The 24,355-nt window shown below is 41.6% G+C and overlaps 1 protein-coding gene across 1 annotated transcript; it reads left to right on the top strand.

The window, feature by feature from the left end:
• The first annotated feature begins 138 nt into the window (after positions 1-138).
• On the top strand, positions 139-22,583 carry clcn6 (Cl-/H+ antiporter 6). Its single transcript, XM_084916043.1, has 23 exons — positions 139-244; positions 1,537-1,593; positions 1,738-1,803; positions 3,107-3,172; positions 3,248-3,314; positions 3,800-3,906; positions 4,114-4,240; positions 4,796-4,863; positions 5,011-5,069; positions 6,570-6,702; positions 7,196-7,309; positions 8,546-8,712; positions 11,164-11,272; positions 13,279-13,408; positions 13,890-14,043; positions 15,392-15,548; positions 15,634-15,740; positions 17,490-17,676; positions 18,641-18,801; positions 20,144-20,300; positions 20,384-20,491; positions 20,578-20,703; positions 20,812-22,583. The coding sequence occupies exons 1-23, from the start codon at positions 170-172 to the stop codon at positions 20,890-20,892; spliced, it is 2,583 nt and encodes an 860-aa protein (XP_084772169.1). The 5' UTR covers positions 139-169; the 3' UTR covers positions 20,893-22,583.
• The last annotated feature ends 1,772 nt before the right edge of the window (positions 22,584-24,355 follow it).

Here is a 24,355-nt window from a genome sequence, read left to right on the forward strand (position 1 = left end):
ATACATTTTAAAAATGTAAAACGTTAGAATTCAGCTATATTCAGATATGTTCGGTTATTTTCTCCGTTCTTTGTTTTACATTGTTTATTCTACTGTATTTTCAAAGTCGTCTAAAACAATCTTTACTTTTTATGACAGCCCCTGAATACAGCATGACACAACAACGAAGATGGCGTGCTGTGGAAGATGTTTTTGTTGCCAGTGTTGTTGTAGAGAGGGAGAGACACGGACCCCAGAAGAGCTGGTAAAGAAAGACGTGACAAGCACAGGAAGCATCATCTGCTTATGTTGTGTTTACTTTGGGGTTCTTAGGATTTCCCCTGAGCTATTCTAAGCGCTTTATTCTGGCTGAGCTGCTCCACCCCGCTGCTCACTATGTTCTCTTGTCTTGGTTCTTTTGCAGGAAAGCGAGGAATACTTATTAATGCACATTATGAATGTATAGTCGTTAAGTCAGCTGTAATATTGCTGCTTACAGAAGAGAGAGCTTCCCGTTTTTCCGTGTGACGATATAGTCCGTGGACCAAACTCCATTTATAATTTCTTCAGATTAAGCAATCTTCTTATTTTAATCAATTTAATCTGCCTCATTTCATATGGTTTTAATCTTTCAGTAGGTGTGGGAAGCTATTGTGCAATGCGGGGTGTTTGTCGCGTGGAAAATAACCTCTTTCTATTTATTTCCCCACATTTTGAATGTTGTGATTACACCAAGCAAAGATGTAGTCTTACAGGACATCCGAGAAGTATACTGCGAAGGCAGTATGGACATAGCCCGGCTTTATTTGCGTTAGTTAAACATGTAACCTGGAGTTTGTGCATTGAATTGAACGCTGCTCTTAAGTAAAGCTGTGTAATTCTAACGGGACAGCTTCACATGAAAGCTCTGAAACTTTCAACTACATACATTTAAAAAGTAAAGGTTACTAATCGCTGTAGTTTGTAACCACAGCAGAGTAAATGGAGTTTATTGATGGACTAGGAGACCTGCTGTGGAGACAATTACCTTCCAACTGTAACTGTTCTAGTTCCACAATGTAAAACAGATTTAGATCAGATTACAACCAAATATAAAAACTTTCATAGATTTTCTGTATTGACAGTTTAATATATGCAAATATTAAGCAACAGTACTGCTTATGTCTTCATTTTGTGGTTTCACTGAGGCACAGCTTCACATGTTGCACATATAAAACATATTCCATGTCTAAGAATCTGTGAACAAACTGTTGCTTCTCGCTGGTTTTAAACCAAAAGTCCGAGCATCACTTCCTACAGGAACTAAGTGTGTCCAGTGTTGGATGCTTTGGATGGTGGTGCAGGAGTCAAGTACTAATTCCACACTCATTTCTTTGTTTATTTCCTCTATTTATTTGTTATTTATTATTTTTTCCAACATGCAGGCGCACACATTTAGCTGAACTTTTAGTAGGAAGCTTAATTTGTGGTCAAATATCCTTGTGTGTATATGTAAATACATACATAATTATTATTGTTATTTGTTTGTTTGTGTGTTTGTTTGTTTACCCCCCCCAGACAATCCTTGGGGAAATCCCAGATGAGGAACAGATTCTACCCAGGAAAGACTATGAGGTGAGACTTGCTGGAGAAAGCCTTCAAAGAGATATTATATTATGTGTTTAGAGCAGAAATGCCAGAGCAGATTTATTTTTTTCAGTACTGGACACAATCGATGTGTGAGGCAGGAAATAGTCACACAGTGTTTTGTGTCCACAGAGCTTGGATTATGACCGCTGCATCAGTGAGCCTTATGTGGAGGTCCTGGAGGGGATGGACAACAAGGTAAGACAGGTTAAATGTGTCATCTGCTCCTGTGTGGATGTCACCGATGCACGTTTATTGTTTTACATCACATGATGAGATCACTGATAGTAGGACTTGTGCCAGCAGCTGATCTGTTAAACTGTATGTGATCTGTATTAAAGTTGATGTTCCACAAAGCTCTGTGTTTTTAATCTTGATCAGTGTTACTAATCAGCTTTTCATATTTGATTTGTTGATTGCACAGACACACAGAAACCACTCTATTATAAATATTGAGCTAGCTCAAATATTTTAATATTAATTTGAACAAACTTCCTTTTAAAAATGTTTCCTATTTTCTAAAAGTTGTGAATGATTCATAATCAGATTAAGGAAACATTTTCTATGCAGTGTTATGTTAGAACAGGTCACGTGGGATCTGTCCACTTTATTGGGGCAGATCTCAAAATCCAAAGAAATATGACTGTAACAGTAGTTTGAATCTAGAAGTCACGTGGATCATTGATGGATTTAAACTTAGACAGCATCACGATCTTTTAGCCTCCATTTAATCAAAGTTTCTGTAACGTCACGGTCACTGCAGTGATAATAACAGTGTTCCAGGAATTAGGAAACACAGCAGAGAACAGCACTCTCCTACAGCTGGGAGGAGGTCAGGGATGAAAGCAGCAGGGCCGTTAGGATACTGTCAGACAGTACTGCTACTCATGGCCACAAGAACTTCATATCAATGAAGACTCTGAAGAATTACTGTGAAGTATTTGTCAGCATTACATTTCCATTTATCCAGTCATAGAGATATTGATGCGACTGCCCTGGAGTGCCACTGGTACACCACCATACCTGCAAACGTTCTAGAGCTACGTCATTGTCACCAAGCTTTATTCTTCGGCCCTACATTCGATGTATGAGGCATATACAGATCATTGAAAGTCCTGCGGGCTGTACTACGAAGCACGATTAGCATGGTTAGCTAAAGTTAGAGGAATTTTCTGTATCACTACAGTGGCTCTATTTTTACCTGCTAAACCACTATAGTAGCTTATGCTGAACACAGCCTGGTCACAGGGAGGTTCTGTTCCACGTCTCCATCACTTCTTTTATTTACAGCATTTTTAATCCTGTATAGATTCAATGCTGGGGGAATACATTTAGTATGTGGAGCTTGTGAACTCTCACTAAAACCACAGAATAAAGCACAAACTGTGCGACTGGGAACGTGTGTGTGTTATTCAGCCAATGTAGAAATGTTTTTAGACTCTTTTTAGTCTCTTATATATGAGAGAGAAAAAATGTTTTTTATTTTCTTGTCTGCCAACAGAAAGCCAAAAAATATGAGGCGGTGCATTGGATGATGGTGTTTGCGATCGGGGTCACAGTGGGCCTGGTAAGGTGCATTCTGGGTCTTCTTTTTGTTTTGCTGGATTTCAGCTGCTCAATAAGAAACGTTGCTCTCTTTCAGCTGGGCCTGTTTGTGGATTTTTTTGTACGCCTCTTCAACAAACTAAAGTTTACTGTGGTTGGTGATTGTATCCTTTAACATGGCTCTGTACGTGGAGGACGGGCAGATACCAAAGCAGCTAAATATTGGGCAGAAATGTTGTGCCTTAGAAGATCCTCGCACAGAAGGAGAGCGTTTGTAAAGTTGCACAAAATATTGCATTATTTCTTCAGAGATTGCTGACAGCAGGTGCGCATTTTTATGCCCTTTTTCTTTTGTGTTTGTTTGAACATTGTCCAGAGTTGGTCCAAACAAATGTCAGGTCTATGTTTTTGTTCTAGAAGGAATTCAGAGTGCGTTCATATGATGCAGATGCTGTAATAATAGTGTGAAGTAATGTTTGGTTCATCCTGTGCTGTATATGTGTGTTTTCATGCCTGGGTTTGATCCCTTTGCTAGTATCTGTCATATGGTTTCTTTTTACTGCCTGACTCTTCATCTAAAGAGTGTTACTGTGTGTAACCACACTTTGTTTGTTGATGGTGGTGATTCTACTTTAACTGAAGCCTCCAGCTATAGAGAAGTGCAGTGACAAAGGCTGTCTGTCTTTGTCCTTGCTGGAGCTCCTGGCGTTCAACATGACCTTCGTCTTCATTGCCAGTGTACTCGTCCTCATCGAGGTAAGCATCTCAGCTGCAGCTGACAAACTCAGGAAAGAACTCCTGCTTTAACAGTTAAAGTGTGCAAATTCTGCGGTCCTTGCATTTGAGACCTGTCTACCTGCATCTCTACCTGTCCAAGTTTGTCAACTGGTTGTAGCATGTTGTTTCATTCTGGTATGTTTGTGATACTAGATTACACACTGACCTGCAGTATCGTGTTTTCAGCCTGTGGCTGCAGGATCAGGGATTCCAGAAATCAAAAGTTACTTGAACGGAGTGAAGATTCCTGGAATTGTTCGACTACGAACTTTTCTCTGCAAGGCTGCTGGAGTCCTGTTCAGTGTAGCTGGAGGTAAAGTGCGTTTGACTCCCTGACATTTACTGTACCCAATAATAATATTATCAACAACCCAGGGTGGATGCACGCACACAACCTCCTCCTCCTCCTCCCTGGTTACTACTGTTGTTTCCTTCCTGGAGGTGCAGGGTAGACTCTGTGTAGAGTTTTCATGTTCTTGGGCTTGTTTCTGAAAGTTGTGTAAAATATGGACGTCACAGATGCCCTGCGGTATTCCCTGCGTGATACTTGTTAAGCATCTACTTTTGTAACCTGCAGACACCACAGGCAGTCCTGTACTCTGACAGCAAAGCACTTTATTGGAATATTTTGTAAGTTGTGATCATAATGACTTCATATGGGAGGTGCAGAATTGGGAGCAAACATAGAAGAAATATCTTTGTGCTCCCGGTGGTGTTTTAGGTTAACTAAGGCAAAACAAGATCACTAATGAGGTTTTATACTTTGAGTCAAGCAGTGTCAGCTTCTGCTAACTTTAGAGCAAAATGATGTTGATGATGAATGATGAGCCAGGGTCAGAAGGCTGATGGACTGACTCTGTGTGCTCAGGTCTCTTTGTGGGGAAGGAAGGTCCAATGATCCACAGTGGAGCCATCGTGGGAGCCGGCCTTCCTCAAGTACCCCAAAGCTTATTCTAGTTTGCTTAGTTCTAGTTGTTGTTGTTGTTTTGTGAAACATTTTGGACACTAAAAATAGCACTGGTGTTATTCTTGTGATTTGTCTGGTCGTACTTGTGGATATCAGACCTTTTCTCTCTCCATCAGTTTCAGAGCATTACTTTCAGGAAGATCAAATTTGACTTTCCCTACTTCCGCAGCGACAGGTATGTGACAGTAACGATCCTGATTCAAACTAAAGTTGGAATATGGTGTAAATGTAAATAAAAACAGAATACTAGGATTTGCTCAGTGCTGTGTGATACACAGCAGACCTTGATATCCTGAAAACCTCAGGGACCTGCTGGGGACCTACAGATGTAAATCTTTATTGATCTGTGCTGCACAATTGCCCAAAGTTAAACCAGACTCTTAAACTGGACCCTGACACTGACTGGGAGCCAGTATAACTGCTTTTGCAAGGGTGTGACATAAGTTTACTTACAAGCCTTGTAAGTGACGAACTTGCAGATTGTGGTCTGTGGCTCAGCTGCAGGAGGCGTGGAGCAGTGGGTTCAGAGGGCATCGTTGGAAGAAGCTGACTGACACAGCTTCATTCAAGGAGAGTCTGTTGAGAAAAAAGAACAGGGGATTAATAATCTGGATAAGATGAAACATGGGAATGATTTCTAATACAGAGCGTGGTGTGAATTCACAGCTGCACTCTTGTCCTCCTTACTAATCCTCTGCAGTTCCTGATTCACTGACTTTGCTCCATCCGTCCTCTCTCTTCATTCCTGAGCCCCTCACAGCACTCCTACCATCTTCTCAACACACTCTCTCCACTTGTTAGTAGATTTCAGTTGTTATTGTTAACCACACTAACCTTCTGTGCATCCTTTCCTTTCCAGCTCATTTTCTCTTTGTAGACAATCAGTACAAGTCCTTTTGTCCTTCGTTATCGTCCAGCCTCGCATCCACATCCTAACCTCGCCTGTGCTCCCAGCTGCTTTCTTCATCTCTCTGCATAGGGCACATTTTCTTTGACTATTTCCTCATCTTTCTCTTCTGACTTCTTCACTCACCTCTTTTCACTCTCAGTTTGTTTATGCAAACCACTTTGCATGTAATCATTAGTTACTACTAAGCTTTGACTCTTTTCCCCTGCTCGTCTTGGGCCCTGTCTCCTTCCTTTCACCCCTAGCTGGTCGCTGCCCCCCCCTGAGCCTGGTTCTGCTGGAGGTTTCTTCCTGTTAAACAGGAAAAACTTAACAGGAGGCCAAGTGCTTGCTCACAGGGGATTTTCTGATTGTTGCGTTATTATAGTGTCTTTACTGTACAATATAAAATGCTTTGAAGCAACAGTTTTTGTGATTTGGCACTAAATAAAACAGCATTCAACACCACCCCTTTAATTTCCAGCTTCAGGCTCATGATCCTGTATGACGCTGTCTTCACCTTCGCATTATTTATGTGTCCTCTCTTAAAGATTATCCCTACTCTGGTATAACAGAGACTCTCCAATATTATCGACCAGCTCTCTCTCTTTACTATACAAAGTCTATTTTTAGTTGCTCAAAGAGTTTGAATAATCTCCAAAGCAACGAATTTTCTTGTAATTTGTAGTTTACACAATGTTCCAACTTTTTGGCACAAACACTGTTACTGCCTCCTAGCAGTGTAACATGTGTGACATGTGACTGACAGTTTTCTTACCTGTTCTTCAGGGACAAGCGAGACTTTGTGTCAGCTGGTGCTGCTGCTGGAGTAGCTGCTGCCTTTGGTGCGCCAATCGGTGGCACCCTCTTCAGTCTGGAGGAGGGCTCGTCATTCTGGAACCAAGCCCTTACATGGAAAGTGGTAGGTCACCCTTTATAGTTACTTCACCACAATTTCTTTGATAAAGATGCACTGATACCTCTTTGGATATCATATTTAGGAGTTACACTAAAAAGCTATAAAATAAAAATTCATTCTATTCTTCTATTTCTATTTTACCTGCTTCATTTGTCATCAAATAACAAGAGAACAAGCTTTACTTGCTCGTCAGTCAATTGTAAAATTGAGCTCTGAAAATGTGCAAAAACGTCTTTAAACCTAAACAGTTGATGGTTTTGACCTAAAGCTGAAAGTTTGCACGACAGATTAACGTTTGCTTTGGATCAGAAGTACACCAAGAGGATAAAAGTACATGAAATTTGATCCTGTCATTTTTCCCTTATTTGCAACAACAATCCATCTGCTTTATAGATATAGCCAGGTAGACCAGGACACAGTGCACCATCCAATCTCTCTGACCTTTACTGACCAATGAGTGTGATTAAATGTTCCTCTTGTCTATCTACTGTTTTAGCTCTTCTGTTCCATGTCGGCCACTTTTACTCTCAACTTCTTCCGTTCGGGAATCAACTTCAGCAAGTGGGGCTCCTTCCAGCTGCCTGGCCTCCTGAACTTTGGAGAGTTCAAGGTTAAGAGTTTCTTATCTTGTTATTCCATGTTGTACAAAATGTATCTTCAAAGATTATATATAGTATTTTATTTTTTATATAAAGTATGATTCTGAAATAACAGACTTTAGGTCTACACAGTGACTCATTGTAGGAGCACCTGATTTGATTTGATTTGATTTGATTTTGAGGACGGCTCCAAAAGCAACATGCCAACCCTGTGGGGAGGGAAACATTGATCTGGGGTGACTAAACTTTACCATATGGTACCTTTTTATGTGGTTTCTTCCTTTAAAAAGGGAGTTTTTCTTGTCGCCAAGTGCTGTTCACAGGGGCTCACGATTGTTGGACTGTAGGGCTTTACCTTACAGTATAAAGTGCCTTGAGGCACCTGTTTTTGTGAGTAGGTGATATGTAAATACAACTGACACAAATGAAGTTAAAACAACCGAATCTCAACTAATCTGTTCTGACATGTTTACATATGGATTTAAAAAACAGAGTCTGTGGGGTCACCATTAGCCCAACTGTTCCACCATCTCACCTCATATCTGCTCCTCACATCATCGTTACTGCCTCTTCCTGTCTGTGATATCTCTTGCAACCGACCCAGTTTATACCCGCTGTGCAGAGCTTTCCAGTACTCGATAACAAAGTTGATGTTGAACTGATGTGACAGCTGCTGACATGACTAAAGATCTGCAGGTCATGCACCACTCAATTTATGTAACCTGGCAGCTGTGTTGAAGACGCGAGTGTCGGATTTCGCAGGTCTTTAGCCCAATTTTAATGATGTATCAGTATAGATGTGCAGAGATTGACAGATTCTACAGAGGGAGATGTTGCAACAGTTTGCAAAGATTAGACTTTGTAGAAAAAAACTTGGAAAAAGAAGCTTGGTGATTCGTTTGCTTCCAGTTTTGACTTTTCCTTCTGTACCCACACTGATGTGGATTTTTTATCCAAGTGGCAAAATCTGTCATTTGGGAGAATACATTTTTCTCTAGTGTTTTTGCACTTTGAAAACAGCTCATGGATGTCTCCTCATCTGCTGTTGAAACTTGCTCCATTTGTCAAAGCCTTGAGAATTTATATTTGCTGCCACTGTTTGCTTTCTCTTTAGAGCAAACACAATCCTTCTACGGACTTGATGCCAACCTCCTGTTCAAATCATCCAAATATCAGACCCCAAATTATTATCACTAATATCAGCCTGATGTAAATATTATTATGGTTTTATTCCTCTTGCTGACCAGTGTCCAGATGGAGACAAGAACTGCCACCTGTGGACAGCTGTGGATCTTGCCTTCTTTGTCCTGATGGGTGTGGTGGGCGGCCTTCTGGGGGCGCTCTTTAACTGCATGAACAAGAACCTGGCCAAGTATCGCATAAGACACATTCATCCTAAGGCCAAGTTTATCAGGTGAACTGTTTGACCATCTTTGATCCCATCTGTGCTTTTCATGTTCATCAGACTGTGACACTAGGAGTCGATTTGGTGTAAGACAAACATGAACTGAAGTGAAAGGTTTTTAAAGTGATCTACTGATAATGCATAAATGTGTGAACAGCATCTACAATTCAATTTTATTTATATAGCACCAAATCACAACAAGAGTCGTCTCAAGCTGCTTTATATTGTAAGGCAGACCCGACAATAATAATTTTATCTCAGAGCCAAGCTGCTGGTCACAGTTGGAACAAACATAACAGGGAACGTTCAGAGCAGGACAAACGTTAGAAAGGCAAAGGCTTTATTACAAACAATTCCTCAGTAAATTCCTGAAATCTGTGTGTAACAAGCTGGTAGATGTGTGGTTGGTCAACACCCAGAATATTATCTGAACGTTCCTGTGTTACATCATAGCATAAATAAGCTGTCATTTTGTTGCATGGGGTATAAAGCTGCATGCAAAGGAATGGAAGAAGTCTCACATACTGACATCTGTAGAGAAACAAACAAGGAAGCCTAGAATGGGCCATAAAGCCTAGATATGAGACCTGTGTGACGCACACACACTCTTCCCTGTGTGCCTGCACGGTTCCTCTCCAGGTATTCCAGTTTTCTCTCACTGTCCATGCAGCATGTGTAATAGAGTGACTCTATTGTCACTCTATTACATGGTCAAATTGTTCAGTCTAATTTGACCATGCATCAGCAAGTGGATCGAATAAAACTCTGTATGAATGTATGATTAGATGTAAAGTGGACAAGATAATATATCGTCTGAAGCACTTGGTCACATGGTCAGTAAGACTAGAAAAGTGCTTTGTAAGTACCAGTACAATGATCTCCATGGTAAGGTATACAAAAACCTGGAAAGTAGAGCAGGGCGATATGACCAAAAATATTTATCATGATATACATTTGAAAATTTGCGATAACGACATAACTGACGATATAATTGATGTGAGACAAAATACTTTACAACTCCACAACTTTATTAGTGCAAAAAAACCAATGTATTTTCACTTAAACAAGCAGCTGTTTTTTATGTGCATTAAAGTTATATAAAATTTTACAGTGCATTTACAGTGCAAATGCAAATTCCTTGCTGACAGTTTAACCAAAAGGCATTTCCAGTGGAAACTGGCCGACATATCCTCAGCATAACCATGTATAATATCCACAAAACTTAAAAAGAGGTTATACACACACAATACTGTAATATTACGTTGAAGCACAGTACGTATCACTCTGCGAGGCTCCTGCCTACGGTAGCCGTAATGCTCCGACAATCCATCAAGCGGTGCAGGTTCGTAGCTTAGCAAAGTTGTACTAAAACATTTGACAGATTTTCGAGCGCCGTGTACGACATAAAATCGTTTCGAGATCAGTAAACACAACCAGAGTTCATACATAAGGCACACGGGATTATAAGGGGCACTGTCGATTTTCAGAAAAATCAAAGGATTGATTTTAAGTGTGCCGTATTTTCCAAAAAATACGGTAATGACGACAGCCCGCTAGCATACGCTACCAAAAATAGTGCTTTGTTGTGTATCTGACGGACGAAAGCTAAACCAGTTCCACACCACTGAAGTTGCAGCATTTTTACAAGCCAATTCTGGTTCATCTGTTTCATTCAATGATCCGCTTTCGCCCTTCTCCTTCTCTGTCACCGCCATGCTTTTTCCGCCATGTGCGTATGAAAACAAAGGCACTGCGCATGCGCGTTTTACCCATATTCTATCGCGATATTTCATTTTCTTATCGTTGCCCAACATTATACCGGTACTACCGTGAACGGTATGATTCAATTCAATTCAATTCAATTCAATTTTATTTATATAGCGCCAAATCACAACAAAAGTCGCCTCAAGGCCCAGCCCTACTGGAAAGTCACAAACCGCTCTGTTCACTATGGAAAGTAACTGAGTTGTGTTTAGAAACTTCTTCTGGTGATCCATGTTATGTATCAGGACCAGGAACATGCAGAACGGGTCTGTAAACATTTGGACCAAAGATTTCACTGTTGTTTCACTGCCACAGTGGTTAGAGTGACACTGCCCTCAAAGCTGTGACACATCCACATTTTCCACTGGCAAATACATTTCTGCTCTCAGTAGAAGCTGGCACAGATATGTCAGACTCACACGAGCTTCGTCTCCTTTACAAACAGCACTGTTAGTAATGAATGAGCTCCCGTCCCAGTTTTCTATCATTTGTTTAAATAGATTCTTCCCTAAAATCTGCGCACTGAGAGAAAGATGATGTATTCTGCTGAATAAATTAACGAGGCAATCCTTTTAATTGATAATTTTACAATCAGTTACTGTAATTGTGTTTATTTTTATAAAGGTGCAAACTGTTGTTAAATGTGTGCCTAACTTTGTAACCAGAGGATAATAAACGATTGTTCTAATGTTCCAGAGTTTTAGAGAGTCTGCTGGTTACCATGGTGACAACGATTGTGATTTTTGCGGCTTCCATGCTGGGTGAATGTCGTGACCTGTCCACTCCCACAGCTCACAACACCACGGTAAGAATTTTAATAATCTTTGCATTACTGAACCAAAATACCACAGGTGTGTTTTCACTGGTCTAAACTTTAAACGTATGTTATGATTACTGTGATATTTTAGCTTCAAATACTCTTTATGATATATTTGTGTGAAAAACAATCTGTCAGCCCACTTTCAGGCCTTTTTTTCCCTCAGATTGAAATCTGTCACACCGTTTAAATGTGAATAATTCAGAAACTATTAATGACAAAAGCCTGACATTTCCATGAGCCTTTCTTACCATTAAAATGAACCAGGATCTGTAATCTGGGGCCGATGTATCAAAAAGACACTGGCTAATTAAAATATGAAAACTAATTCAAGAAGTCTGGCAAAGTTAGCATTAAACTACATGCCAGTTTTTATTTAATATTGTACTGACAACGTCTTAATGGTGCATAGTTAAATTTACTTGCCATTTCAATGTTCTTGCTGGATTGAGCAAATATGAAAAGTTGTACCACAAAAACAAAAACAAGACTGTCCTGTTCAAACAGAGCAGGATTCTTGAGTTTTCAGATGGTTTGCTAACAGAAAATACTTTAGTTCAATATGTTTTCCTTTTTCACTCCATCTGTAATCATCAAAGTTTCAGAATATTTTCTGCTCAACCATCTTTGGTTTACTTAAATATTTATGAACATGTACCGTGAATACCATCTTCAATTCATTGGCCAACATGGTAAATGGACTGGTTCTTATGGCACCGGTCTACTCTGCTGGAGCATGTAAGTGCTTTCTATCTAAAAGTCTAACACATTCATCAGAGAGTGTCTTGGCCCAGGATATTTGGCATGCAGACAGGGATCAAACCTCTGATTAGTAGGTGACCTGCTCTACCTCCTGAGCTGATGCCACCCCCAGCACAACTGCTTGCTGTTGGCTGGAGAGAAGCCTCAGCCAAAACCATCAGACGGCCTTTTCAGCTTTAGACTGAGACTCACAAACGCATCAAGAGAAGTTCCCAGACCATATGATACCAACCTCATTGAGGCCACATATGGTACTTACAGCTATTTCTCCCTGAAAGAGTCCTTGTAGTTAAGCTTACAGTTCCCTGTGAGGATCGTGCTGGAAGAAGCAAACAAATGCAAACATCCAAAGTACCGAGAACTTGTAGATCAGTGCCGGTGGAGAGGCTGAGAACATGTGAGTGAGTGACTACAAGTCCATAGAAGCGGGATCCCGAGATTTTCCTGCCTGCTCCCTGTGTACGACCTTTCTTGGACTACAAGTGTTTCTACCATTAAAATAAATGAGGATCTGCAATTTGGCATAGATGCATCACAAAATATGAGTATTGGCCCACTAAAATATGGAAATTATTTCAAGCTGTCTGGTAAAGACCCATACAGTATTAAACTTCACATTTTAATCAGTGATGATGTCTGAATGATATATAAGCATATTAATTTTTTATTTATATGTTTAAACTTTAAATCATAAAAGCTTTATACAAATCAGGTGGTCAAGCAGAACATCTCCTAAAAACGTGCTGATTTATGATGGAATGATATATTTAAAATGACAACACAGCATTTCATCTATTATTAGACTCAGTTGGCTTCTGTCAAAATGTAAAAGAACCCACCCATCACACTCTAGATCTGGTGTTAACATATGGCATAGACACTGAACATTTAACAGTGTTTCCTGAAAACCCTCTCCTGTCTGATCATTTCCTGATAACATTTACATTTACAATAATTGATTACACAGCAGTGGAGAGTAGACTTTATCACAGTAGATGTCTTTCTGAAAGCGCTGTAACTAAGTTTAAGAATATAATCCACCCACTGTTATCATCTTCAATGCCCTGTACCAACATAGAGCAGAGCAGCTACCTGAACGCTGCTCCAACAGAGGTCGATCATCTTGTTAATAATTTTACCTCCTCACTACGTACGACTCTGGATACTGTAGCTCCGGGGAAAAATAGAGCCTCACTATGTGACCATGTTAACCTGTGACGTATGTTTTTTAGCTGGCTGGCAGTGAGGACATCAACTCAACCATTCGACAGTTCTTCTGCTCAAACAAGACCTACAATGACATGGCAACACTTTTCTTCAACCCACAGGAGGCAGCCATCCACCAGCTCTTCCATCAGGATGGTTAGATGAGTTCACACATGATTCATTCCATGCATTACTCATATACCCCGTACAGTGAAGTGACATTTTAGGCCATTTTTCAAAAATCAAGTTCATTTCTATCAATAAACAAACTATTATACGGAGTTGTAGTTTTCCATTCACTCTGCTCACTGAGGCTTCTGAGGTCAGACTGGAATCAATCTTCATTTTGTTTGGATCTTTATACAGTCATTGATTAAATGTGCCCACTAATATTTCCTAAATCCTTCAGACCACGTCTTTACGTTCTCCAGCACCGCAACAATGCAGTTTGAAAAAGAAAATCTGTTTTATTTTATGGTGTATGTACACTTTGAATGAAATAAATGTGTGTTGTCTTTAGTATTGCTTAGCCTTTCATGACTCAGTGTCGTAATCTCTTCTCTCTTCAGTAAATTTAATGCTTACATATATATAATAATGCTCATTTTTAATGCTTGTTTCTAACTCTCCCCCTCAGGTACCTTCAGCCCTGTGACTCTGTCAGTGTTCTTCTTCTTATACTTCCTGCTGGCCTGTTGGACATATGGTGTGTCTGTCCCCAGTGGCCTTTTTGTCCCCTCACTGCTGTGTGGGGCAGCTTTTGGACGCTTGGTTGCCAACGTCCTCAAAGTGTAAGAACTAATTAGAATATGCTCTTTCTCACTTTTTCTCTGTCACAGCCTCGTGTTGAGCTGAACTGAGAGCAGTCTCTGTTGATACAAGCACTTTTTTTCTGCTCAAGTGTTTTCTATCTAAGGCTACGTTCACACTGCAGGTGAAAGCGCATAAAATCTGACTTTTTTGACCCTATCCGACCCATATCCGATCATGGTATGACAGTGTGAACAGCACAAATCCGATATTTCAAATCCGATCTGGGTCACTTTCATATGTGGTACTGAATCCGATACATATCTGATGTTTTAGAAAGCGACTGCTGTGTGAATGGTCATGTCGCATTAAATCCGTCTTTTACGTCACTGACACAAGACAGACGCCAATTATCAGCGCCGGAGAAGACAAACGAGAAAGCATGGTGGTCATTGTTGAAGCACGGCTCTCTGTTTTCTCAGTGTCCTTCTTTCTCTAATTAATTTGTCAAAATTCTGTCGGTTACGACTGTGCAGAAATTGATAGACTGCTGCAACAACACCTACTCGCTCTGTAGCCGCCATTTTTACTTCTGTAAACAGAGCGCGTTGTCTGTGACGTCGGATTTGATCAAAAAATCGGAATTGAGCATTAAGACCTGCAGTGTGAACGTAGCCTAACATTCACATCTATGGGTGGATGCACCAGAGAGCACCTTGGGGTTAGTGTATTGCCCAAGGATATTTAGCAGGTGTGATATTTAGGTATGAAACCGCCCAGCTTCCAGTTAGTTGGTGACCCTACACTTTATATTACACCCCAGCCTAAGACAGCCAGAGAATACCATAGAAGTAACTCCTCTGTTCCTCACTCCCAGTGCTGTGGCAAGATTTGCACTCCAAACATTTTGGTGTATTTTCCACTTACAAAAGGTCAGGGTGGGTACAGCTGAAACTCAAAGTGTTCTCAGGGGAATTACCCCAAAAATAAACAAAAGCAATGCAGGACTGTTACATCCTTCGCTAACAGAAACAGGAGAAATGTGTTTACCTGGGCTATTTGTAGAGAACTGACAGTACATACAAAGCTGTTAATCCAGCTCTTCTAGATTCAGACATTTCTTGATTCAGAAACACGACACAATCTGTCTGGGAGTCAGGAAGAAGGTGGAGCCAAACTGGTCTGGATGGGTACCAATTAAAAGGTGGTGCATCCAGTCTCCAACAAGCTGCCACCTGCAGCTTACATGATAGAAAAGACTGAACAAAATGAACAGACTTTATCGACCTTATCAGAGTAAAAACAAAGCAAACTGGGTCGTAACACTTTCAGTTGTCACATTCTCTCATAGTGGTTATACTGGTTCTTAATGAGTCTGTCCTCTGTTAGGAAACTGGGAATGGACATCTACTCAGGAACCTTTGCTCTCATTGGAGCTGCTGCCTTCCTTGGAGGTGTGGTCAGAATGACCATCAGCCTCACTGTCATCCTCATTGAATCCACCAATGAAATCACATACGGGCTGCCCATCATGATTACACTAATGGTACACAACCATGTGTTTTTGCACTTTGCACTGTTCGCCACTGTGACCTGAGTTCATGTGCAAATTCTTTTGTGTTGACTGTCAGGTTGCCAAGTGGACTGGTGATTTCTTCAACAAGGGCATCTATGATATACACATCCAGCTGAGAGGAGTGCCTCTGCTCGAGTGGGAGACTGAGGTAGAGATGGACAGGTAAGAATTGTTGTTGGCAACAAAAAAGGACAGTTGGCCCTTGTGGTGGATGAACTGTGTTGTCAGCATTGTCAGTAGGCGTTGGTATCCCTCCTTAGCCCAGAGCAGTTCAACTCTCCAGATCAATGCAGCTGCCAACCTCAAGTATCTATTCGTTTTTTTTCTTCTGTTGCCTACATCATTGAACTTCTACAGCCTTATGTTCCTAGCAGGTCTCTGAGGTCATGTGATCAGGGTCTTCTTGTCATTCATCATACAAAGCTGAGAACTAAGGGAGACAGAGCTTTTGCCACTGTGGCTCCCAGACTGTGGAACTCTCTCCCACTGAGCATAAGATCTCTGGACTCAGTAGCTTCTTTCAAAAAACAACTAAATCACACTTTTTAGAATTGCATTTTGCTAACTGTTGTCTGTTTTGTTTTATGCTTTGTTATCCTTGTGTGAAGCACTTTGCAATCTTTTATCTAGAAAGGTGCTATATAAATAAAGTTTTACTTACTTACTTGCTTACACAAAGCACGGGTCTGATACTTCATTGTTCCATCCAATGCTCGTCTGGGGCCGGATTGTGGAGCTAGCACCCTAAAAGCAAGAATGCTCAGAGCTCCAGCTTATCTGGGGGAACCACAATCTCATTCTTTCGATCGCTACCCAGAGCTTGTGACCACAGGTCATGTAGGGATGTAAATCGATCAGAAAAGCTTTACTTTTATGCTTCGCTCTTTATTTACCAAGACGAATCGGTACTGTAGACGCAGCATCAATCCATGTGTTAATCTGCCTCTCTTCTCACTTGTGAAAAACACCCTGTTATGACCCGGCTTGAAAGCCGCAACATAAATATGGAGACGAACACCAGAATTTCAACAGGAATAGTTTTTTCTAAAATTACATGGCAAGTTGGCTAAAATAGCTGGCACCACCAAGGCAAAGACTAGTGATCCTCCCTGAAAGCCTGCCTCAGGTATGCCTTTATCCACACCTGACTAGGTGTGGTCAATTAGCAACAGCTGAACACTCTTGCACTGTCACTGCAAAGAGATTAGGGACTGCAGAGGGGCGTAACACACCCTGAGACCCCGACACACAATGCTTGGACCTTTATGGCGCCTCCTGCAGGTGGTGGGCCTACAGAAGAGAGATGGGCTGAGTCCGGCCAAACCCCATGGGCTAAAGCCCACCCACCAGGCACTCTCCATCGAGCTACCTCCCCAGGCCTGACTCGAGGGTGTGGCCCCAGTAATCCTGTCCCGGGGAGGGTACAAAACAAGAGCCTCCTCACCCTAGCATCACTGGAGCACACAAACCCCTCCACCATGGTAGGGTAGCTGAAGGGTTAAGGTGGAAATTGAAAAATGAGGTGGTTTATGACAAGACTTTATATTGCAGAGCTGATCTGTCAGGGGATTTGATGTTGGCTTTCATCGGTGAATACACGCCTCAAACTGTTTAGATGCTTGAGATTTTTGCAAATAGTTGAAAAAATGTAGGTGAAAAATGAATTTAGTCCATTTTGGTGAAAGGCTGAAGCAGTGTCAAAGCTTCCTCGATGCACTTCATCAAAAAGACAAAGCTGTCAGTCTCAGCATTAGCATGAGAGGCTCTGTCTCGTTTTCTGCCTTTACAAATTCTAGGAACCCCATAAAAAGCCTGCAGTGTGAGGGTGAGGTTAAAAACCCAAACTGAGTGATTCGAGCATGGTCGCTCTTCCTGTGGACTCAGGTTGTCTTTATCTCTCATTTCTTCAAGGCTGACAGCCAGTGATATCATGGAGACCAACTTGACTTACGTGTACCCCCACACCCGAGTCCAGTCTCTAGTCAGCATTCTGCGCACCACGGTCTACCATGCCTTCCCCGTAGTTACTGAAAACCGTCAGAATGAGAGGGATTTCATGAAGGGCAACATCCTGATCAGCAACAATATCCACTTCAAGGTATGTCCTGCTCTTTTACAGAGCTCAAGCTCAAGCTTCCCGTCCAAATGGAGGTGATTAAGGCTCCCCCCACCAGGGGCAGCGGGCAGCAGTGACTTTGAAACATTTCTTTAGTGACACTGTAGCCCTTCCAGCAATGTCCTTCTGGTTGCTTCTGCTTTTTTCTTCGTTTTTTCTAATTCCTCATTGCTCGTCCCATAATATAGTTTTGATACAGACACGTCATCGATTTAACAAAGAGCATTCAGACTTTTACAGCAGTCAGTAATTTGTATAATTCTGAAAAGAATGTGGATTTGTTTCCCTTCCAAGATTAAGAATTAAACAACAGTAGAAACTATGATTGATTTGGTCAGCTCTATTTTGCCGTGTCATTCATGCAAATTGATCCTCACAGTGTAAACCTTTGGTGTATCAGTCTGTCCAGTAAGGAAGCAGAAACCAACATGCATCAGTTTCATCTGCTTGGGTGCAAATGAAAGTGTGAACACGAGGAGAACGGGGAGCCACCGATGGTCTCCACATATGTATGTGCAGCCTGAGTGTGTCTGCAGTGCACTTGTTGTCACTTGTGAAGCAGATCAAATGGATTCATACGGTTTGTGCTTCCTAACAGGTCAGACTGTGATGATCGAGTTTTCTGTCACTGGTTCTATCATTTCGATGGTCTGTGTTGAAGTAGTGTTTAACAAAACCTAGAGGCAGCAGGAAATGTTACTGAGCTAAATAAAGTATAAAAACCAAAGTAACATCAGTTACCGAGCTTGTATTTTTGTCTCCAGGGAGAATCAGTGGGTTTGAAAGTGCGAGCCCATAGATTTGGCTCTGTAGTGAGCAAAGCTTTGCAATATGTTGATGTGCAGATAATTATTTAAGAATTTCATGTTTCTTTATTTTTGGATGACATCATTGTTGTGGTTTTTGAAGGCTGTGTTTTCTTCTAACCCTTGACTGTTACATGTAGAAATCCAGTGTTGTGTCACGTGCGGGCGAACAGCGACGGCGCTGCCAGTCCATGAAGTCGTACCCATCGAGCGAGCTGAGGAATGTTTGCGATGAGCAAAGTGCTGCAGTCGTACCTTCAGAAGAGGGAGAAGACCTGCTGCAGCAGATGTTAGAGAGGAGGTAGGCCAGATAAACACATCCAGACAGTCTCTGAAGTTTTACCTCTAAATTTGATCTCAGTGGATTTTAAATCAAACAATCAAGTTGTGATTAAAGTGCAGACATCAAGCTCTAATTCAGGATGTCTGATAACAATACGGCAGTAACTATTAATACTTAGACATTTATAGTTTCAGAGGGCCAGAAGTAATTAGACAGTTGACTGACGAGCACTCGGCCTAGTGTAGCATAGTAATAACCGAGTTCAGGGTCACATGATCCAGCCCTAACTATGTGTTTTATGAAAAAGGAACGTTTTTAGACTAATCTTAAAAGTACAGACAGTGTCTGTGTCCCAAATAAAAACTGGGAGATCCACAGACGAGGGACTTGAAAGCTGAAACCTGGATAAAATGGGGCCTAATTATTTAAGGTTTTGTATTTGGTAAATGGACCGAAAACACAAACATTTATACCGGAGTTGGTCAGGCTTAGCATCTTGCCCAAGGTATGTATTTGTCATGCAGACTGGTGCAGCCAGGGAATCAAACCACCTCCCGATTAGGAGATGACCCGCTGAGCTACAGCTACAGCCACCCCTTGAGAGGAAAGATTTAAAATTCAGAGAAGTTTGAATGTTACAGATTTGATTACAATCTCTTGTCATCATCAGTGTCAGAGGTTTGTTTTTTGTTTTTTGAAGTTTGTCCGAAATAATTCTTTAGACCAAGAGGAGGCAGTATAACCAAGGGGACCCAGAAGCAGCGCTCAGGAGCAGGGGTGGGAACTCCAGGGGCCGCTGTCCTGCAGGTTTTAGATGTGTCAGCTGATTTAACCCTCTCAGGCTCAAATTAAGTTTTTGTTGCTAATGCACAAAAGAATACCTGCAGTGGTACTTCTGAGTAAAAAAAACTCATAAAATATGTATGTGGGGTAATCAGGTTGTTAGCTTTTAACTGTTGCAAATCTGCAACGCCTGCCTTGAGAGGGTTAAATGGCTAAATTACCTCCTCAACAAGTCCTGAAGTTCTCCAGAGGCCTGGTAATGAACTGAACATTTGATTCAGGTGTGTTGAACCAGGGTGATACCCAAAACCTGCAGGACACCGGCCCTCAAGGCCTGGAGTTCCCACCCCTGCTCCAGACAGATGACAAATGACCAGAGAAGCTGATGTCGAATGGCATAGTATAAAGAGTTGAACTCCTAATATTTACCACAAGTTTTTGAATTTACTCCTCATGCTGTCAGTGCACATAGTAACTACAAGTATTTGTAACACTGCCTTTCATTCTGTCTGTGTTTTCTTTGTGGTGCATAATAACTGCAAATAAATCTGGCACTCCTGTGATTTCTGTGCTGCAGGCATGCTCCCTACCCTAACCTGTACCCAGACCAGTCTCCCAGTGAGGAGTGGACCATGGAGGAGCGCTTCAGGCCGCTAACCTTTCACGGTCTCATCCTTCGCTCCCAGCTGGTTAACCTGCTCATACGAGGGGTGTGCTACGCCGAGAACCAGTCGGTCAGTCATTGACACACATGAGTAGATAATAAATGAGATGACTTTTTCTTATACGAGCAGTTTCTCTGTACCCTCTGATGCAGAGCACCAATCAGCCTAGGTTGTCGTATGCAGAGATGACTGAAGATTACCCACGCTACCCTGACATCCATGACCTCGACCTCACCCTGCTCAGCCCTCGCATGATAGTGGTACGTTCGATTTACCCGACTGAGACAGAAAATAATCAAGCAGAAAATTCCGATTCATTAACAGGCCGTCCTTTCTGTGTACCCAGGATGTCACCCCCTACATGAACCCGTGTCCCTACACTGTTTCACCCAATGCCCGCATCTCCCAGGTGTTTAACCTCTTCAGGACTATGGGCCTGCGACACTTACCCGTGGTTAATGCTGTTGGAGAAGTAAGTGATTTGGGCTTTCATGCCTCTAGTAAACGTGTGAGGAAGCCACAGAGTTGTGTTATGTTGTCCTCACCAACTCAACTCTCTCTTTTTTTCTTTTTTTTTTAGATTGTGGGAATAATCACACGACACAATTTAACCCACGAGTTCCTGGTGGCCAAACTGCGACAGCACTACATCACCATTTGACCCAGCTGCCTCCCCTCAAACCTCCTCCTTCCTCCATCCCTGATAGCGTTCTGACACACACACATGCACATACATTCTCTGTACAGTAGGGGGCGTCGTTATCCAGGTAACAAAACCTTTCAGCTGTCAATCACTGCAGTCTTTTTGGTCTTCTTCAGTCCAACCTCCAGTGTGCTAACACACACACACACACAATAAACCATAAACCACAGATATCGATGCTGATTATTCAAGAACACTTGCTGTGCATTCAAGCTGTGAGCCGCAGAGAGTCATCCTGCCATCTGATGAAACAGCTGCAGAATGATTGATAGCATTAAAAGCATTACACACGTTAATGCGAGATTCTCACTAGTATTCCGATAATTCTCAAGGACATTATGTGTTCCCAGAGGAGGAACAGGTCCATGCACGTCCACCTTCCTACAAATATTTAACTCTAGAAGTGACGGCAAGGATTTTTCTGTCATATATAAACATGAAGCAGCTTGTTTATCCAGTGAGAATGCACCATTAACCCTGTCGTCAGTACATTTGGTGAACATTGTATCATCTTAATTTGTCTTTTGTTTTGCTGAGCTTCCAACGTGTCTCCACTGGTTAAAGAGTTGATACTAAAAAGAAAGAAAAACTCAAAGACCCTACAGTACTAGAGGGAGAACCCCAGCAGCAGCAATGGTAAGAAGGAAGAGCCCCCTTTAAACGGGAGAGATCTTCATCTGGTTTGAGGGGGAAACCAACCGAACAGCTCTTAGACAGAAGGAAGATCTGCATCTTATAATAAATTCAAACTAGCATGTCCGTCTCACTCTAATCATATAAAAGCAGCAGCGGCTTCAGTGTGTTGCTGATTGTTTTTCTCGCAGTTTGACGCACAGGACACAAACTTCCAAAATGAAATGTCATCTACTGAGGATTCCCGAATGGCTTCATGACTGAATGTTGCTTTTGATGTTTTGATTTTGCTTTATCACTATAGCACTTTTATTTTTGTCTGTATATTATTTGAATCTTTGTGATGAACTGGATATGTGCACTAAAAGCAGGCGGATGTCCCCACGGTCTGACACTAACCCAGAGCTCAGCAGTAACGGTGTGACCTTGTTGCACATGCCGTACTGTAACATTTGTAACCACTTGAGCTGTCTGTAAATCCATGTTTGCGTTCACAGAGTTCAGTGTTGGACTTGTGAGGGCTGTGATGATCAGGTTTCACTGACCAACGTGTTATGTCATTTAAATTTTTTTTAATGCAGAGCCATATTTTAGAAAAACAAATGTCTATTATGTATTTTGTTTCTCATACTATTACTTTTTTCAACAATATGTTTCTAATCTGATTTTTCGGTACATCATTTCACTGTCATTCCTAAAAGGGACTAAAGATGTGAGTAAAGGCAAGTCAAGGAGGTGAAATTCCTTTATGTGTATGGTTATTTTATTATTGGCAAGCACAACAGCACACGTGTACGTCAAACATTTCTTATTTTAGTGTAGCCTCTGCGCTGTGGTTTATTTTTATACAGTTTTCTCTTTATGATTTACTGACTCTAGTCTGAATCGCTCACTGATGGGCCGAGGCTGTCCTGGATCGTGGTCACATACTAGAGAACGCGCGACGTAAAACCATTCTTATGTTGCCCTCTGTTCTATGACTTCATTGTGGCTTAAATAAAGATCCTTGTTTTGTGTGTTTGTTTTGGTTTAAATAAGATGTACGGTCCTTCCTTTCTGAAAGCATTGGGGCGGTGTGTAAAACAGAATGTAGTGATTAGCAATAAAGGCATCGTTTATTCAAAACAGAATAAAATCAGAGTTTAAAGTGAGGAAATGTACCATGATGGCAGCAACATGTCTCACTGGAATCAGGACGTTTGCTGGCCGTGAAGCATCTTCTCTTGTTTTCATTTTTTTAGTTCATCTTGTTTCACATTGTGCCAGCTGTCTTTAATTAGTGAAAGATCTGCATTGCACCCAGGCAATTTCAACACTTTTTTTTTACTACTGTACTACGAAGCCATGCTGTTATAATAGATGCAGTGTTCCATGTAGTTCAGTTCAATTCTATTTATATGCCACCAAATCACAACAACAGTTGCCTCAGGAAGCTTTATGTTGTGAAGTAAAGACCCAACAATCAAACATCCCCCTTGGAGCAAGCACTTGGCAACAGTGGGAAAGAAAAACTCTCTTTCAGCATGAGAAAACCTCCAATATGCAGACAGTTTATGGAAGTGAACTTTATGCTATGGACAACAATGCAAAGTGGGGATGAAAGGTGGTTTTACAGTAACATTTGTAGTGCAGAGAACTAACATGGTCCATATAGAGCTTTGTATTTTGCCTGCGAAGCAGTTCTTAAACGGTACCGTTGTTTTTGTTGTAAAATATGCGTGGTTTCTTATTTTCGTGTTCATTTTGGGATCTAAATGGGTAAATCATTTTATTCAGTAATCACAGAAGCTGCACTTTACACAAGAGGGCTTGGAGGGAATCTGGAGGCAACCACTCCAGTGTTGCATGGGCTGTTTTTGTGGGGGGATTATACATCTGTGGGGCAGCTCGGAGGGATGAGGGAGGTGCCTGGTGTTATATATTTCTCCTAGTTCAGTGTTTTATTAGGAGGAGATCTTATTTCAAGTTGTTCACATTTATTTTTGGTTTTGTTTTACTGTATGACATTGATTGTGGCACAATTTATTTTGATAACCCTTATTTTGTATGGCAGTGGAAATCAATCAGAGACATACATTTATATGACTAATTGTATAAGATTTCTCTCCAGGGCGCTGGACCTGGGGTGAAACCCTCCATGCATGGTCAGGAGCTTCCTGGTCTTGATATCAGTGGGTTCTATCTCTTCCTTTGGCCAGCTTATTATCCCAGCAGGTTACCTGATCAGGTGTTGATAGCCCGGATCTTATTCTTACCGTTCAGCTGACTCCTCAGGACTTGCCTGACCCTCTGCAGGTACTTGGTGGTTGCAGCTTTTCTAGCGACCTCTTCATGGTTCCCATTTGCCTGTGGGATCCCCAGGTACCTGTAGCTGTCCTCTATGTCTGCAATGTTGCCTCCTGGTAGTTCAGTCCCTCAGTTCTGACTACCTTCCCTCTCTTTGTTACCATCCAACTACACTTCTGCATTCCGAACAACATTCCGATGTCCTTGCTGTAGATCCTGGTGGTGTGGATCAGTGACTCTCGTTCACTCTTGGCATACAGCTTGATGTCATCCATGTATCCGTAGTCAGTCTTGTCAATGATCTGAGGGGGTTCGGGCCTATGCAGAACAGCATAATTTGCGCTTTGGCATGGTACTACTGTTTGCTCTTGACTGAGTAACTTTGTTGGCATGTTTGTATGTCTCCATTTTGGCCAAAGTTATAATGATGCTTCAGCATTAAAGTAATCCAGTGGCAGTTGTCAGTATTGCACTGGTACAAACCATAACTGTGGATAGTTAG

The sequence above is a fragment of the Perissodus microlepis genome, chromosome 20, assembly GCF_051167445.1.
Source record: "Perissodus microlepis isolate ML-2025 ecotype Zambia chromosome 20, ASM5116744v1, whole genome shotgun sequence".
NCBI classification, from domain to species: Eukaryota; Metazoa; Chordata; class Actinopteri; order Cichliformes; family Cichlidae; genus Perissodus; species Perissodus microlepis.

What these genes read in the sequence shown, in the direction of transcription:
- clcn6 (XM_084916043.1), top strand. Translation starts at nt 170, where the DNA reads ATGGCGTGCTGTGGAAGATGTTTTTGTTGCCAGTGTTGTTGTAGAGAG. An exon ending in CCTGTTCAGTGTAGCTGGAG is followed by an intron (nt 4,241 to 4,795) that starts GTAAAGTGCGTT and finishes CTGTGTGCTCAG; the next exon opens with GTCTCTTTGTGGGGAAGGAA. An exon ending in ACTGAGGTAGAGATGGACAG is followed by an intron (nt 15,741 to 17,489) that starts GTAAGAATTGTT and finishes CATTTCTTCAAG; the next exon opens with GCTGACAGCCAGTGATATCA.